This window comes from Protomyctophum bolini, assembly GCF_963924005.1.
Source record: "Protomyctophum bolini genome assembly, chromosome: 20".
Taxonomy (NCBI): domain Eukaryota; kingdom Metazoa; phylum Chordata; class Actinopteri; order Myctophiformes; family Myctophidae; genus Protomyctophum; species Protomyctophum bolini.
Window position 1 is genome coordinate 21,373,155 of NC_137881.1, and position 19,111 is coordinate 21,392,265.

Sequence of the window (19,111 nt, forward strand, 5' to 3'; positions counted from 1 at the left end):
ATAAAACATTATGATGTACAAAAAAAAAAGCCATGTTATTTTTGTTTCTCTTTAAAATCTTGAAAACACGAGTTTTCATTGTAATACCAACACATAGGATTAGGAACTCCGTTCCATTGCTCACTTTGGAGATGTTCCAAAGTGATCCGCAATCCAGAAAGGTTGTGATCCCCTTTTCTAGAAAGTCTGTGACGTAAGGTGACTAAAGTCTCCCAAGCAATTTGTAGCTATCCATATCTAAAGTAAGCCGTGGCATTATTAGACCCCGTCTTGTATACAAACTAATATACATTGTGGAAATTAAAGACCTCCGAATTTTAAAACACATTAGACATTCAGTCTACTTGATTTGTACAATATGAAATCATTTTGGCTCACTGAGAGACACTGACACACACGCAAGACATACAGATGAATGATAAAATTGCATTTCTAAAACCCTTCATGACCTGACTTTTGGTGGTAGCAAACAAAAATCGAACTGTCAATTCATTGTTGGTTTCGAGCGAGAACACACACACACACACACACACACACACACACACACACACACACACACACACACACACACACAATGAAGAAAGGTAGCATCATCTAGCCTGTATTTTCAGTCTATAATTACTAATTAGGCTCTGGAGGTAACTCGGATGAGATTCCGTACTTGGCATCGTTAATTTAAAAACAAAAGGCTTTTATAAAGTTCCAGTACTGTAGCTCCTGTTCTCGGCTTCTAAACATTAGAATTCTAGTCCGTTCAGAAATGTCTTTGATCAAGTCTTCAAAGACTTGAACAAAAGTGTGTTGATGTCATACAACATAATCATCATTTTTGGATATTTTTTTAAATGGAAAATCGTCATCATCATCATCATCACAGAATGCTTCAAAGGTCGTTTTTGTTTTTGGTGAAATGTCGAAAACGTAAAAATGGAAGGCAGATCGGCAGGTCAGCAATTGCTTTGAAGATGGACACTTTTGGCATTAAAAGACACGTGGGCTCTTTACAGAGAGAATACAGATTCTGATGAGTCCACTTACCATTCTTGGGGCCCCACAAACACATAATGGAAAGGGCTTGGACTGGTCATGTTAATTCCCGGGTGTTGTGAACACGCAGCCATGGTCAGGTGGCTTATTTGGTTTCTCCTTCCATGTTCGGGAGCCATAAAGACCAACACACACTCACACATGTAATGTTTTGGGAGGGAGAAATGGCCAACATACATTTAAGTGATAAAATCACACACACACACACACACACACACACACACACACACACACACACACACACACACACACACACACACACACACACACACACACACACACACACACACACACACACACACACACACACACACACACACACACACACACACACACACACACACACACACACACCTAAAAACGCCTTCTAAAACCTAGCCTAAGGTTTCTGAAAATTATAATTATAATTAAAAAATGTAAAAAAACATAATGATGTTGCTACATGTATAGCAATAACTAATGAGACACAGAGGTAGCTCCCGGATTCAAAGGTATAACAACGCATAGGTTGCACCATGTCTAAATGGGCCACTATAATGACATGTCGAGGGTGAGATGCAGAGGTGCCAACCTTTAGCAGCTCTGCTTCTCAGCGCCGACACCATCACCATCACTCTGTCCCCTGAAGGCACGGGTGAAAACACTCCTGGATTAAAACTCCAGCAACTGTCCGTCCCTCTGGTGGTGATGATACATCTGTATATTCTCGCTATGCCACGTTAGAAATATGTCCAATTGTTTCTGTCCTCCGTTTGGAAAGCCCACCCCTCTGTCCTGTGGAGTAAATGCAGGCATTAGATCTAGGTCTGTTTGGAGAAATGGAATGGTGGCTTACTTCGGCGGGACGATAAAAACAAGACAAATTACCTGGGCTCTTCTCACTTGTTATCAGTGTTTTCTGCCTCCTCCTGGCGGGAAAAAAAAACAAACAAACATCTTGATTAAAAAAAAACGAGAAAAACAATCATTAGATAGATGGATTCTAAATACACCCACTGTGTTGCACATCCAGAATCTGAACAGCGGACACTTTGGGTACCAAGGCCGGCTGTTGCTTAGTGGTTAGAGAGGCCGTCTGCTAAGCAGAAGGTCACCGGTTGGCCTTGACCCCCAGTCTGTGTGTCGAACTGTCCGTGAGCAAAAAAGACAGCCCATTGCGTACTACACCAGAACCAGAGTAATCTAGTGAGAGAGTGGCGACACGCTTTGATCTCGCCGCAAAGCCGTTGCCTATATGGGCTATAGTTCCAAACATGGGAACTATCCCATTGAGATAGAATGAGCACTTCCACATGCCATTGTTACAATGGGAGTCAACGCTAGTGTCGCCACTCTCTTATTAGATTACTCTGACCAGAACCAACTCAATGCCCCCCCGCAGCGTGCACACACACACACACACACACACACACACACACACACAAACACACACACACACACACACACACACGATCGCAGTACTCACACGCTCTGCTTGCGCAAGTAACAATGACACTTCAGACACTTTACTCAACGTGCCATACAAACCTCAACCTAAAGCCAACATAAACAAACCCCTCCCCAGCGTTTGACAGCAAAGAGTCGAATGTGTGTCATTCAGTATGTCACCATTCTATTAATAGGAGGCAGACTTTGTGGATGTTGTGCCAGTGGCAATACCCAGGGCAATTTCAATGGCATATAGACAGCTGCCTCTGTTGATACATGCTCACTGAAATGCGGAAAGGCAGACACAACAGAGTGGAGGTACAGTACAATGCAGCACTGTACTGTCCACAGAGCATTTTGTTAAGTATTTCCAATTCTCAGTACTTTTCCTTCTACTCCACTACATCTCAGGGGCAAATATTACACAGTCGACTTGTTGATATGCAGGTGAAAGACATCAAGTGTAATAATTGGAAAATTCTTATATTCTCAGAGTGAAATGAACACTGGATATGACTGTGTGCGCAATGATGTTCTATCTAGCAGCGACTGCGTAGGTCTATTGACTGACAGAGATCAGAAGATCAGAAAGGATCTAACAAATTGGCAGTCACACACACACACACACACACACACACAGTGACTGACCGGCTTGGACTCCGAGAGGGTCCGGCTCTCGGGTCTGGGCTCGGCCTCCGTGGGAGACGCAGGGACACTCCCGTTGGAGTCTGTGATCAGCAGCGTCCGTCTCTCCCTGGTCTGCTTGTCACACTTGGTCACGCGGAACCTGGGAAAGAGAGAAACGTCTGCGGTTCAAGAAAAACATCTGGAAGCCTAAATGAAGACATTTATGTGATCCATTGTAGGGCTCATACCACTTGGAAGAAACATCACTCACCCGAAATGGCAAACAATATACAGGTATTATAAAGTACATATGGAACTCTTTCAAGCTCTTAGAAAATGAAATTAAAAACAATCAACACATTCTCTAGGTCAGAATAGGGGTTATGCCTGCGCATGCAGGGTAAATCGAGTGGCAAAGTGAGTTTAACGTTGTTTAATGCAATCAGATAGGACTTTTCTGTGTGGATGTATGGGCTGTCAAGGCCAGTAAGTAGTTGTTTTGCCACTCGGTAGGCATTCCTGCATTACTTGTGGGTATGATGATGATGTCAGGTGCACACCCTCAATTAAATACTGGGCCCTTTCCTTTCACTCTGTGGCTTTATCTATTTGCCATGACGATGTTACTAGCAATAAGATATTTCAATTGCAGTAATATAGCGTATATAATGTTATCAACATGACAATTTCAAATGCCTGTTGATAAAGTTTGAGTGATTGGAGGCGAATAGTCAGCTCAGCGCGATTCCACCAGCATCCATTCCCATCTCAATGAACACAAACACGAACACACACACACACACACACACACACACACACCAAAGCTTTGGCCAAATGAGCAAATTAATATTCTCATCCAGGTCACGTTGCGTTCAGGGCCATTTATCTGGAGGTGCAAATGAAAAACAGCCACGCAACACGCATCCTAATCAGCAGTATAGGGAGGAACACCCTTGGAGGAACACCCTGGGCTCGCAATATTGCTTGCTCTGGGTGGATCTTTGTTGGTTGTAAAGTGTCTTGAGACAACTTGTTGTGATTTGACACTTTAATAAAATTGAATTGAATTGAATACTACAGCGGACTGGATCCGTTGAGAGCAAACGCACTTGAACTTCTCCAAGAACGAAGATGACACTCATGACACACGTTACCGTGCTCCTTCCTCTCACAGACACAGAATGAAATTATTATCTAAACAGATTTTCACCTGAAGTCACTGGCCGGGTGTGATTATCTTTCCGTTCCCAAAAGCCCAATTGAAAATTGAAATTTGACTGCAATTTCAACCATCTCCAATAATGTGCAAGTGGAAATCAATCACGGTGGAAAAATGCCAGGGTCGTTTTCCAAAAGCATATTTATGAGCTGTCCCCGTCAAAGGTTCAGCTCATAATAAAGTACATGCAGTACACAATCCTTGTATTAGAGGAGTTGCATAACCAGTGCTGTCGCTACGTATACGTGCAATACGCACTGCGAGTAGGGCAACACACCGAGGGGGGGGGGCAACAAAATGTGCCAAAAAGTGCCAAGCCGACCCTCTTAATAACAAACTTCTCCGCGGCTCTGCTGCATAATAACGAGCGTCCAGGTGTGCTTCCTCACAAACGGCGAAAATAGCCGATGTGAAATGCAACGCCAATATCCTATGAGTAAGGCAACCCTTAATGGTCAGCTACGTCCCTGTGAATAACTATTTCTGATGAGCCCGTGTAAATCTCTACTTTCGGGAAGAATCCAACTAACTCCAAATTAAAATGAAAAATAAAATAAATTCAAGAAATGAAGATTTTCTTTTTTTTAAACAAAGCAACACACACACACACACCCCTACCTCCCCACAGCTAGAACGGTGATCTCCCCAAGTTGGCTGCGTCGTAGCTGCTCTGACTTGCGGGCAGAGGGCCTCCTCATCAGGGGCCACTTCTTCTGGTTGCAGCGGCTGCATATGCTCTTGCCCCCCGGGCCCCCGATGGTGTGCAAGTGGTTGCAGGTGTGTTTGGCGGCCCCTGCTGGTGCATCAGGTGACACGGGGGTCTGTGGGGGTGTAGGGGAGGGGAACGGGGAGGTTGGGGTGACAGGAGGACTGGAGTAAAGGGGGAGAGAGAAAGAGAGAGAGAGGATTTTTTTTGTTTAGTTCAGTTTAGATTGAGTTAGTTTCCAGAATGGATTTGATTGTTTAATTATTTTTTAATCCTATATTAAAATTGGCTTAAGGGAGGACTGCTAACCTCTGACGCCATGTCACCATAACATATAGGGCGCGTTCGGAAATACGACACCGGAGCGCAGTAGTTTGCATTGCACAGCATTTGTGCCATTTCTGAACGCGGCCCCAAAAGAGTTCCCAATCAGGCACAAACAAATCAATCAGATCCATATATGGACATGTACTGATGCTTTGGAAACCAATCATGTCACACAAACAACCCAACATGAAGGACCGCCTAAAGACTTTGGATTGGTTTCGCAATGCTTATTGTAATAGATTTTTTTGAGGACGCTATATAGCCCCTCCTATATTCAGCTAGTGTAGATTCTTGTCCTAACATAAACATTAAATGCAATTGATCATATGTCTGTCCTTTCTTTTTTACAAAAAAAAATCCAATTATATTTTGCTGAGTTTTTCGAGTTACAGTATATTTATATTATTACCAGTATATTATTTTCTCAATTTTTTCCCCTTTTATTATTGTCTTTGTTTCATTGTTTTAGCTGTCCCTGTGTAAGGCCACCTATGTGCATTGGTGATTTACATTTGTCTTGTTAGAAAATATAAAAGAAATACAAATTTGATTAAAAATAAAAAGTGTCTGAGCAAGTCGGCTGCTTTTGTGTTAATGCAAAGTTCCCATTGACAATATCATCATACTACATCATGAAGTTGTATGATAATAAGAGCGCCCCTCACTTCACACGGGTGCGATTTCTTTTTTTAAAACACCCAGATTTAGCAACAAAAGCTAGGAGATTGGCCTCGGTCTGCTCTCCACTGAGCGCAGCGTTTAGAGTCTGGAGGAGAGCTTATTGTCAGGAGGAGCAGGCCAGGGTGCACGGGGCTCACGCAGACCAATCCAGGTCAACACTGCACTGATTAAACCACTTAGACCGGAGGACGATTCTACAAATGCCTTCTAAATACTGACAGTTTTCTGAAAACCCTGTGTTTCTATGTCAGTGGTTCTCAAACTATTTCATGTCAAGGACCCCTAGAGTTATATGTAATTGGCCCGCCGACCCCCATCTGAAAATATGTAGTTCCAGGGACCTCCCAGAAGCTAAGATTTGAGTTAAAAACGCTCAGATAGAATATATATTCAATGATTTGGGCCACATTTTCACTAGCAAAAATAGCAGATCTACAAGTTCATAGCTATGAACTTGTAGATCTGCTATTTTTCAATAGCTAAAGTATAACGTAATGCTTGAAACACCGAAAGGGGTTCCCGCCCAAAATGGATTAAACCACTAAAGGAAGCGCTGGTTGGGATATTTCGGGTGTCACTTTCAATTCCACCTTATGAATCAAAGCAATGTTTTAGACCATAATCGATAGGAAACCAAACGCTCTAGAGGAGAAAAACTATTCATCACAGTTTAGTTGACTGGTCTGGCATAAACCATTCAACTGTGGCGGTGCATGTGTCCTTGGTTGAGACGGGTCCGTTTTTACAGCATGTCTCACACTCACACACACACACAGTTGTAAACTCTAAGTACTGGACCCTCGTCTGGTTTCACACACACACACACACACACACACACACACACAGTTGTAAACTCTAAGTACTGGACCCTCGTCTGGTTTGACACACACACACACACACACACACACACACACACACACACACACACACACACACAGACAGAAAGGTACACCTCAAATTATTACCTCTGCCCACGGAAGTGTAGCAATAAGAATTCTCAGACTTGTAAACAAAACTCCAATTTGATGCCATTTAAAGTTTCGGAATTATAGAAAGGTAAAACATGGTGGGCTGATCTTAGCACACTGTGATGTGCAAGCACAGAGATTAAAATAGGGTGCATTTTGCATCCCAACGCAGTTTATAGTTAATGGACGCAATAAAACAACGACCTCTGCATCCACGGGATGCACTACTGTACTGTTTTTTATTCTAGTTTATTTTGATAGCGTTAGTTATAATAATCCATTTCATTTTATATGGTTATAATGTGGTTATATTCATGTAGAAGAAATGGAGTTAAATGCTGCAATTTGTAAATGGCAAAATATGACTCCTAACGTCGTTGAAGTGGGACTCATCAAATGTCCCAGGGACTCATCTAAAAGACCATCCCTGCATCCTGTGACTCATTACATTGGAAACCTATTTACATCACTGCAAGCAACACTAGCGTGCATTGACAACAGACAGTATTGCCATTGCCATTTACTTTATTGTATTGTTACACAGTACATGTTTTTAACCCCCTGTAGTTTACGTTTAAATCTTTAGAGGGCAGCAAACTCACAAAATTGCCCCTGGGTTACATTCCCCTTTAAGGTACAGTGTAATGTTCATTTATGTCTGTTTTAGAGACACCCCTTGTACTGTAACTCCGTCTCTTCATTGTCAATGCCGTTTTTAAAACAAACATTGAACTAAAAACAAACATTAAACCTGTATATAGGAGGGGCTAGCGCCCCTCAAAAACACTGACCAATGAATGCAGCATGGTCCAATCGGCGAGGATATTTTGAATCATCAGAAATGGTGCCTATTAAGTGTAAAGTACGTAAGTAAATACATGTCCGGCACCTCTGTCATTTTGGCTATAACATAATACTTAACTTAGTGTTTAGAGAAGTTCTCAAAATATATGTACATGGCATGGTTATTTTATTCACCCGTTCGATGACAATGGGCCTGCATTCAGTCCAAACTATGTTGCATTATGTGAAAACGACAAAAGAAACAAATAAAAGAGTCCTGCTCAGCCCTAGAAGCCACCGTCAAACACAGCACTTCACTGACATGGTATTTGAGTGTATGTCTGACATTGTGATCTTTCATCGTCATTTCTTAATTTCTACTTGGCAGCTATAATCCTAAACAACGGACCCCTGTAGTCTTGGTAACAACTAATGGGGATCCAAATAATCAGCTTGGGCCGACAGCTTATGGATCCATTGTTGACAATTATGCTTCAAAGTCCAAATGGCATCCATGTACCGGTAGACAAGTTAGAGGAAACCATTCCTACAGTACGAACACACCGATGTTGGTTTGAACAAGCATCAGTTCACAGCAACAGCACTCTCTCTATACACTCTCCTCTGTTTGTTATTTATCATCCTGCTTGGGTCTATGCCACTGTGTGTGTGCGCATGCGTGCGTGTGTGAGCATTTCCTTTGATTTGTCTCAATCAGCTTGAACGAGGCACAACATCGGCCTTGTGAGATTAGACTGGCCAAAACAGCCATGCTAGAATGAAGATGGACAACGTGGATGGATGGGCGTGTGCGTGCATACGTGCGTGTGTGTGTGTGCCTTCTAGAGATCTAAGATGGAGACATCTAAGAGGGATATGCACGTTATGCAGAACACAGAGAGAAGAGAGCCAATGTGAACAGTGATCAACTCCAGCAAGGAGTTCATTTTGAATGCTCAAGTATTTCTGAAAGCATGCACTTGATTTCCACTAAGAAGGAGACAGACGTTTAAAAAATAAATAATAATAAACAGGAAGAGACATGGGGATGTAGAGAGTCTAGGAGTTTTCCGTTTAATGACAGGGAAAGCAGTGCTGTGGAGAGGAAGAGAGAGAGAGAGAGAGAGAGAGAGAGAGAGAGAGAGAGAGAGCGCACTGGGTTGGCTATGAAACAGCAGCTCATCTCTGTCTCGCCCCTTAACTATTTCAGTCTTCCTCCATCTTCCACAATCTCTCTCTCTCTCTCTCTCTCTCTCTCTCTCTCAGAACCCCACCCTCACCGCATTCCCTAGTGTCCCATAAATTGCCCCCACCCACCTGCCCCCACCCTCCAGGTCCCCACCATCTCTAAGTGTTCCGCTGGCAGACTGCCCAACCTGGCTGGGGGGGGAGAGAGAGAGAGAGAGAGAGAGAGAGAGAGAGAGAGAGAGAGAGAGAGAGAGAGAGAGAGAGAGCAAGCATTACAGGGCTAGAGAAATAGATTGTCGAAGCAACAAAGAGAGAGTGATTGAAACCAATAGAGCATGTACTTCAAATGAAAGAACAGGGACCATGAAGTAGTGCCGAAAATGAGGGGCGGGGGGGCTGGGGACGAGTTAAAAAGAAAATGTTCAAAGAGAGATTTAGAAAATGCGAGGAGGAACACAGAGTGATGCTGGGAGACGATGGGTGAACCGACGCACGCCGCTGCCTTGCTAATTTCCCAGGCCGGTCCCTCGTTCCATAGAGCTGAATGCCTTCAATAGTCAATACCTAATCCTTGGCACAGACTACCACTTTACTCCAAACACATAAAAATGCCTCTCTCTCTCTCTCTCTCTCTAAGCAGTTTTACACTCCTGTTCCTCGTTTTGCATCATGTGAATGGCAGGGGGGAGAGTGAGCACCGTGTGAATGGCAGGGGGGAGAGTGAGCACCGGGCAACCAATTGCACTGTCCTTTTATTTTATCCGCCGCAGCCGAGAAAAAGGCTATGATCGATGGCATTCCTTGATGAAACCATACTTGGGACTCGACCTTTTGCAGCCCTGGAGACTAAACAGTTTCATGTGGTGCTCAAACTCCATTCACATTCACACACACGTCAATTCATTCGATTCAATTATTCATTAGAATCATGAATGTCGACTCTAATGACGGAGCAAAAGGTCTCGCCCTCGCTCTGCATCTAAAGTCAAACCAAGGCCACGCTGAGCGCCGTGGAGGCGGAGCAGTGGTTTCCAACCAGTGGTCCGGGGACCACTTGAGTGCGTTCCAGTTGGTCCCCAGCTAAATGATAGAAGAATTTGAACCAAATGGACCGGTATTCGGTATTAGTGTCAAATTAAACCAAATGGAACTCAAATGCTGGAAAAAAAAGAATGGGCCTTGGTATGAAGAAGGTTGAAAACCCTCTGCCACAGAGCACATAACGCTGTAATTTGGAGCATGGTGACATTTTCCGAGCTGTCCCAGCAGACCTGGCCTCAATCAAACCCTGCTACCATGGAGAGGAAGACACGTGACCCGATTGGCTGCCGTGCCTCTGCCATTCCCACTCAGGTTATTACCACTAGCACACACAGGCCTCAGTCAAGTTCTATTGAAGGAGGTCATAATCCTGTGCTTATAGTGCCATCTGGTGGTTGCCGTGTTCATCACAGCTAGCCTCTGACAACATCCAACACTGTGGCTCGACTTTGTGAACCATTTCTCTTGTCAGTAATGACATTACGAGGTAGTTGAGTGCATTCGCGGCACATGATGCAATACTGAAGCCCTGAGGTTCTTCAAATGTTCACGTCAAGGTCCCCCACATGTATTTGGCCACAGACCGCCATCTGAAAAGGTTTTGTGCCTACAAGAAATGTGCCGTTTCAAAATGTGTTCAAGATGTTTTGAAAATAGCTGGATGTAGCAGAGAAGAACACAATGTGAAACCTTACCCATCTGAGTCTATGCTGTTCTCATGAACCATGGCTTTGAGAGCCTCACTGTTTGCTGGAGAAAAAGAAAAAGAGAAGAAAGAGAGACATAAGAATACAGTGGGAATTATAGGGACAGGAACGCTCCAGTGACTTATTGAGAGATGGCCGGATCTGATCCTTACTGTAACTGAATTAAATGGCACGCTGCATGCTATCACCGGAACTGTCGCACAACATACAAACCTCAGAGCAAGGGCGACAACCCGTTACTCAGCATAATAAAAAATAATAACCAATGTTAGTAATGTTAAGCAAATAACTTGTTTTTTTGTGGAAATGCAGTGAGAGAAGGGGCATGACAGGGACTATTTAAACAGTGAATAAACAGTGAAATTGTATGAAAATAGATTATTCTGCTTGCTATTAGTGAACACAAACTATTGCATATTGTGTTTTTCAGACTAATAAGCCTAATAAGCCATATATATACACACTTCACAATGTGATGCATTGTGAGCTTGTAGATCAGCTATTTTCACTGTATTTGAAACTTATAGAAAAACATTCTATTTATTTTTTCTATATGACAAGTTGGACTAAATCACATTGACAACATAAAGACAGTGGATGAAAGGCAGGTTGTGCAACATTTTAGTCAGTTTAAAATGTTGGACTGAATCCAAAGAGACAAGGCCTATCGGTCATTCCTTGCCACTTTTATGCCCATAAAAGGTTGTTGATGTCATCAGTATATGCCCATAATGCTTATGGGCATGCCCCTTTTGTGCCCATATATGGAGCTGACCTGGCTGAAGCTATTTTCAGCTTGTAACGCTGTTTGTTGTACAATAGAGAATACATTTGATTTGAACCGCATGTCCCACCGCCTACCTAGGACTGTGGTTCAAATCTGATGTGCTTTTCAGACTTGATTAAATCTACACGATTCCAATCTGGATAGGACAAAAATGAGATTTGGGCTGCCAGTCTGAACATAGCCTTAGAACAGTTGTTAACCCATTTTGGGTGGGAACCCCTTTTAGTGTTTTAAACATTATGTTATAATTTAGCTATTGAAAAATAGCAGATCTACAAGCTCATAGCGCCACCGAGTGGCGCGCTACGAGCTTGTAGGTCTGCTATTTTTGAAATGTGACGCAAATCCTGACAGAAAACTGTCAGGATTTAGAAGACATTTTATAAATTTCGACGTCAGGCCTAAATGGGTTGTGAAAACTATTGCTGGGTTGCTATGTGCTAAAAGGGGAACCTTGACCAACTGAACTGGGTTCATAATGCCCCCCAAAATGAAATGATGCCATTTAAGTTGAGCAAAACGGCCTTGCAACAAAGTAGCGGTAAGTGCACTTATTCCAAAAGGAGCAGTCCTTCCAACATGAATGTGGCATTTCAACACTTTATCCACCATCTCTTGACACGAGGCATCTAGCTACATGTATTGACCTGTTCAAATTAATTGAGAGATCCGCTGCCATGCGAAGTTCATTGGATTTGAGGTAAATGAAGCAGAACCGTGTGTGTGTGTGTGTGTGTGTGTGTGTGTGTGTGTGTGTGTGTGTGTGTGTGTGTGTGGTAATCAACATGACGGTGTCTGAGGCGCTGTGCCTGCATTGGTCCTCGTCTCGATGCCTCCATAAAAACTCTGTGGTTCTCAGGGAAGTGAGGTACAGGGACCCTAAAGGTTCCTTGAGTGGGTTCCAAATGGACCCTTGCAGGTCTGTATAACTCTGAGATTTAAAATTAATACGTTTGAGAACCACTGGTCTGGACAAAAGAATACATTTATTAAATTTCTTAAAATAATAACAATTGCCTGCCCTTTAGTTGTTGTTGGGAGTACAGTACAGTACATTTGAACATACTCTAGGTAAGGGATTCCCAAAGTTGCGGTATTTTGGGTCATCAAAAACAGTTTACACACCTGAATAGAATTCAACAGAATGAGTGAAATACAATGTAAAAATGAGTACAAATAGAATTTAACCATTATTGTTACAAAACCCCTATAGCCCTAGGCTTAATGCATTACACTTGTAAAAGAGACTTCAGTCTCAATGGGTTTTTTTTTTACTGGTTAAATAAATAAAAATGTGCAGGCAATTGCGCACAAGGTTGCGAGTCAATGGCAGCATTATTTTGGGGGCTGAAAAGTTTGGGAACCCATGCTCTGTCTATGTGAAATGCCTCCTCTGCTGCATTCACGCATCCTAACTACTGTATTCAGATAAGAGCAGTAGTGGATGCCACTAATGCGGCGGCCTGGGTTTAAGTTCCACTTCCACAGGACACTTGCGGGTGAGCTGGGGGTCAAACCGGCAACCTTCCGATTCCCTGATGGCCTCTCTAGTACCCACTCAGCTATGGCTGCCCTGTAAATAGGCGACGGTCATATCTTTAGAGTTGCATTGTCGTTAATGCACATTAGGTGGAGTACTGCGCTAGCATTGTCCAATTCTGGGAATTCAGTCTCTACTCTACTCGTCATTGTTTGAAGTTGCAGAAATGATGATTCATGCTGACGTACGGTACAGAGTAGTAATGTGGTTTTGTTCTTGGACAATGACAAACGATGATTAAGAATGGCCATCAGAAACAAACATATCGTTAACTTAAAACGGGACTGCCGTGGCCTCACTGTCCTTATGTTGAACTTTCCAAGTGACAGATGATTAACAAGGACACACACACCCCTTTCCTTCCTCAAGTGGCGTGTGGTATTGTTGTTTTGAAAACCCAGAGGTATAGTAATGAACCAAAGAGGGTAAAAATAGGGTCAAATGAGGCCAAGAGTGCCAGTATGGGACGTCAAGAAACAATAAAATGCAGGTTTGCCCCGTTATGAAAACCACAAAGAAGCACGAATGATAGAATCTCTATCTGATACACAGTATGCCTATTGCACCAAAACATCATGTGTTATCATGTACTGTACCTTCATTCTTCATGATATAGTGGACTATCTGCTCCACTGTGTCGTTGTTGTCACTGAACGTGTCATTCAACTCTGGAAGAAAGAAAGCACAAAAAAACAACCACACACATTAAAGAGCATGCACAATAATCAGCATTACCAATACTATCCTACACTTTGATTAGCCCTACAAGAAATGAGTCAGTAATCAGAAAACACTCCAAGGTCTAAAGGCCAAGATGGCAATGCCCCACGAAGGCGTTTTGCATTTTATCCAAACTGGGTTGGTTTCGATTTGTTTTGGCAAAGAAACTGGTTTCGGTACGAGTCCTATTTTGTAAATGGAAGAAGTTTGAGGTCACTTGAAGAAGAAAGCAAAAGCACTCGGTTGAGTATTTCCACGTCATAAGAAGGAGGCTCTCGGGCCGAAACGACCTTACTGTTGTTTGCTGCTGGGGGGAAACAAAATAAAGCTTTAATCCTTCCAGGATACTACGTGAGTGCTGGTATTATTTTCTATAGAAGTTCTCACTTGACCGACTAAAGCTCTAGAGTTTGGTAAATCGGGAGACACGTTTGCCTGTCACCTGCGATGCGCCTGTTACTTTTTGCGATTACCCGTTACTTGTATCACTGTTATGTAGGTATGCACGAGTGTGTGTGTGTGTGTGTGTGTGTGTGTGTGCGCGCGCATGCGTGCTCAGTGCGTGCTCAGTGCGGATTTGTTGTAGTTGTCCACTTGAACAGACTTGTTTTAAATGGGCTTGTTTTGCGGCATTCGCCTTTATTATTTTTATATTTTTATAGAGGGACAGACAGTAGACTGACAGGAAATGGGGGAGAGAGATGGGGGAGTGAAATGCAGTAAAGGCCGTCGAGATCGGGAGTCGAACCCGCGGCACACTGCCAGGCTCGGGCTGCCGGCCAAGGTGCCTGGACCACTGAGCCACGGCCCAGGCCTTGAAAACAGACTTAACGATACTGTAGTTAACAACTGATTGTAGGGCATTGTGCCTCAAATCATTAAACCCCCAGACTATTCAGAATCTCAACAGAGGTGCATAAGAAACTTGCTTTACAGAATGCTGACAAATTCCTGCCTTTCAACAGGCATGTCGGAGATGCAATTAAATCCAACTGTGAGACATCCCTTATGTAATATTTTGGGAATGGCATACTACTGCCATATCAGATACCAGTATCTATTATAGGGACTGACATGAAAGCATAAGCTAAATTAAGCAAAGGCAAACACACAAATCTAATTATGTCAGCCATGCCCAAGCATCACAGTTACAAGTATGCTCAATTGTTACACAGGCTTGTGTGTTTTTGGGGTGTTATTGGTGCTCCACAGAGTAATAGAATTATGAGCAATAGTGTGACGATCGCCAGTACAGTGCAAAGCCAATACTGACGTTGTACAGTTGGCCTTATTCAATTCCATTTTATTAAGTGTCAAATCACAACAAGTTGCCTCAAGACACATATATTGCACCCTCTATGATAAAGTAGGTTGGTCTTCCCTCTCTGAGAGGAGAACCAGGCACTGGCACCAGTTCATTTTTAAAGCCATTGATGGGAAGCTACCATCATACATCACATTGCTGTTACAATGGAAAATAAATACTCGCCAGACCCGTTCAAGTGAATGGCTTACACTAGAGGTCTCATCCGTACAATCTGAACTAGGAAAATTTGCTTTTTGCTTCGATGCCCCAAACACATGGAACACTTTACAGCAACCACTGAAAATTGGTACCCCCATATCTTATGGTCAATTTAATAGCATGCTTCTGAACCTCCCTACCTCAATATGCAACCGTTTTTAAATTATGTTTTTTCACTGTCTGTATAATGTCCTTATGTGAAGATTTGATTTGTGATTTATAACTGCATGTCTTAAATTGTTTTATATACTGTATATGTGATCTCGTCGGCATTGAAAATGAGGGAGAACCTCAATGCTCTTTTCGAGAATAAATAAAGGTTTCAATCAATCAATATAGAGCAGAAAACCACCCAGAGCAAGCAATATTGCGACAGTGGCAAGTCCCCCTTAGAAAGAAACGTCAAGCAGAACCCGACTCTGGGGTAGGCGGCCATCTGCCTCGACCATGTCAGTGAAGAGAGGGGGGTGGAATAGAAAGAAAGAAATAGAAGAAAATGGACAGGGAAGGAGATGCAGGCAAATACAAGTAGTAGCAATAGCAATAATAATGAATGCAATAGTGTAAGATAATATAATATGGTAGAGCAATGTTGTCAGATAATATGTAGAAGAATATTAAGATATAGTGTAGTGGTGTAATAATATGATAGCAGTCCATGGTCGTGCTCTGTGAGGAGGCCGGGTCCACGGTCACACTTTTGATTATTGACCTTGGACTTGTGGAATGCCTCTCGGAATGCCTTGTGGAATGCCTCCCTAGGGAGGTCCTCGAGGCACGTCCCACTGGGAGGAGACCCCGGGGCAGACCAAGACGCAGTTGAGGAAACACATCAACTCAATGGCGTTTGAATGTCTCGGGATCCCCCAGCTCCACCAACACTCTGTTGCCCCGCGACCAGACTATGGATAAGTGGTTGAAGATGGATGGATGGATGGACTTGTGGAAAGAAATTGTGCACATGAGACCACTGCTTCGCTTTCCATATATCATATTCACAGCACTGTTCTGACTGAGCACATGTAAAATAAAACAAATATTCTCCTTAGACACATGGTGCTACTTATAAATAGCAGGTGCATGTTAAATGCCAAAAATGTATAGGCTATGAGCATACAGGAGGCAGGATAAGAGTGTTTATAGTAATGCATTTCAACAGCCTTGGAGATTCCATATTGGATCAAAGCTTTAGTCCTGAAAGTTAATGTCACTGTAGCTGGAAGAGGTGGAGTTTGAACAGCTGATCTCCAGGGAAATTCTGGAACAGTTCAAGATCCCTTTCCCAGACATAATGACCTCTTTCGTTGCACACGCACGTCCCAGAATGCAAATCCTACGGGAGTGGAAAGAGGTGTTTCATTTCATTTCCTCAAAGAATGAGCCTCATTTCCGTGCATTTCCTGTGGATTACTTCCCGAGTTACGTGGTCACTTCATCCAGAGTAAAGTTCCCTCTTCTGTCTGCTTTATGGGAACGTTCAGGTAGATTTGGGACAGGGGGCCCAGTGTGTGGGAGTTTGTCTTTCACAATAGCCTGTACATTAACCTGGAGTCATTCTCACACATTCTTCTCATCCATCTAGAAAATCTAGAAGCTCACAACTCTTGCAGATTGTAAATTTTTTGTCATTTGTTGTATGTATTGTATAGCAAGTGAGTGTTGTGATTTAGTCTCGCTCTGTTGTGATCTTGATCGCTCTCCCTCTCTAGTCGGTGGTTGTGAGTGATCATTCCATTGAATTACTCATCGGTAAGCAGAGAGCTTGCGGATTAGCACGGCGGTATCACGTGCTGAATCTGTTTGACTTCGTGACCGGAGGACACTTGACTGAGTCACGACTGATACAGAAATAGGCAAGATTGAGAAACATGGTGTTCCAAGAAGCAGATGACAGTTGTCCTTCAGCAGTGGCATCCTGATTCTGAATACGTTGGACTGCAGTATCTTGATAAAAGGAGAGCACATGGTGTCAAATACATGCATTTGCTTACAAGCCTTGTGTATATGTGAGTGAGAGAGAGAGAGAGAGAAACCTGATCACTCTGAATGGAAAAGAGTGGACTGGAGTTACTGATAAACTGAGGGAGGGGTTGACTGAGGGAACGCTAAACACAACAAAAGTGATCTTATTTCTACTCTTTTGTTGTCTCCACAAAGTGAGATTTAAGGGGCTGGGCTCAAACAAGAGACAGACAGACAGACAGCAAAGCAACATTTAGTGCAATGGAAAAAAACAGCCACTGGACTGCTCACAAGGAGCGCTCATTCAAACCGCCAGCAAAAATAAATGATTGGCATTAGGCCAACTGCCATCACAACAGCAGCATATTCAATATCAAGGTTTAATGCAATTCAACATTGGCAATCAGTACTGCACGCCAGCATGGCCAGTCGTGACTTGACTTTGGTGTTTATATAACAGAGAGAGAGAGAGAGAGAGTGAATAGACCAGGCGAGGCGGTCAACAGAGTCATTCTTTCATACTCCTCTCTACGGAGTAGCGTACACACAGTTCTTGCTTTCCCTTCGTAGGCAGGGACAACGCCTCCAAGTTCCTCATGGCTGTGAGTGTGTCATAACCCAGGGCAGTCCTGCCTGTGCCACCCAGGGAAATTCACCTCTACACATGCTAGGAGTCAAAAATATTAATTATAATACCGTAATCGCCTGATCATTTTAGAGCTAATGGCAATTGGGGGAGGGTTTTGTACAAAATCATCAGATTCCGATCATTTGATTTTGAGTACCTGCCCATAACGATGTTTCCCGAACCGATATTTATATTTTATAGAACACGTTATTATGCCATATCTCAGAATAGTACAATATCCAAAATCACAGACAATATCCAGTCCAATATCATGACATACCCGGTAGATAAAATATCGATACTAGGGATGTCGGATAGGGACAAGCCTAGTCATAGTACAATGCTTGTTTACAGTACAAAGACTAAAATAAATGGTAGTTTTATATACATACAGTGCCAAAAACACAATTAAATCCTCAACTGCTATTATTTGTATGACAATTAATCTTCAGCTAAAACGATCGTAACAGCTCTAGTGTGAAGTTCCTATGCCTCCAGACAGCTGTCTCACTCTGTTGTTACCATTTAAATGCCAGGCTCCCAAATTGACAGGCAGGCACATGCATATTGGCACCGAGCGATTAGACTAATTAGACGACTAGCATGGCTAGCTGATTCATCTGACAGAGATAGAGATGGGGGGAGAGAGAGAGAGAGAGAGAGAGAGAGAGAGAGAAAAAAAACAATAAAGAAGCCAGGAAGCTGCTTTTTGAATCCGTCTAATGTTAATGGTATATTCATAAGATGATCTGCATCCATCTTCCTGTACTAAAGGACGCTGCATTGACTTTCTGCTGAACACTCCCTTCTTCCAACTCTGGGCTTCATGTGCCAGATCTGAGTGTTCCGATTAGTGACTCTAATCAGTCCGTCTGACTCGAATATGAAATGACGACAATATAGCCCCACAATCTACGGATAGTCGGATACACTTAAAAATGGACTAAAAACATTTAAGAAAGCTTTTGCTTGAGTCATGTTATCCTATCCTATTATGCTTTTACTCTATGCACATTTTTAAATCTACTTTTTACCCAAAGAAGGGTCTTATTGGTGTTGCCGAATGTCTTTTTGTTTTTGTCTTGCCTTTGTTATATTTCATGCTATTGTTTTTAAACCCTGCAGCAGTTTGTGATTTGCCAGAAATGTAAAGTGTGTTACAAATCAAATGTATGGGGACGCTGTTGAGCCAGCAATGGAGTAAGACGCGTTTGTGAGAGCTCTTGC

The 19,111-nt window shown here is 42.8% G+C and overlaps 1 protein-coding gene across 1 annotated transcript in view; it reads right to left on the minus strand.

Moving 5' to 3' along the window:
• Nucleotides 1–1,159: 1,159 nt before the first annotated feature.
• rell1 (RELT like 1) overlaps nt 1,160–19,111 on the minus strand; it is a 32,850-nt gene continuing 14,898 nt past the window's right edge. Inside the window, exons 3-8 of the mRNA XM_080792722.1 lie at nt 13,646–13,717; nt 10,711–10,765; nt 4,940–5,191; nt 3,124–3,262; nt 1,915–1,955; nt 1,160–1,821 (exon numbers count right to left, since the gene is read on the minus strand). Of these exons, the coding sequence (XP_080648848.1) occupies nt 1,926–1,955; nt 3,124–3,262; nt 4,940–5,191; nt 10,711–10,765; nt 13,646–13,717 (548 nt within the window). The 3' untranslated portion in view covers nt 1,160–1,821; nt 1,915–1,925. The remainder of the gene's footprint in view (nt 1,822–1,914; nt 1,956–3,123; nt 3,263–4,939; nt 5,192–10,710; nt 10,766–13,645; nt 13,718–19,111) is intronic.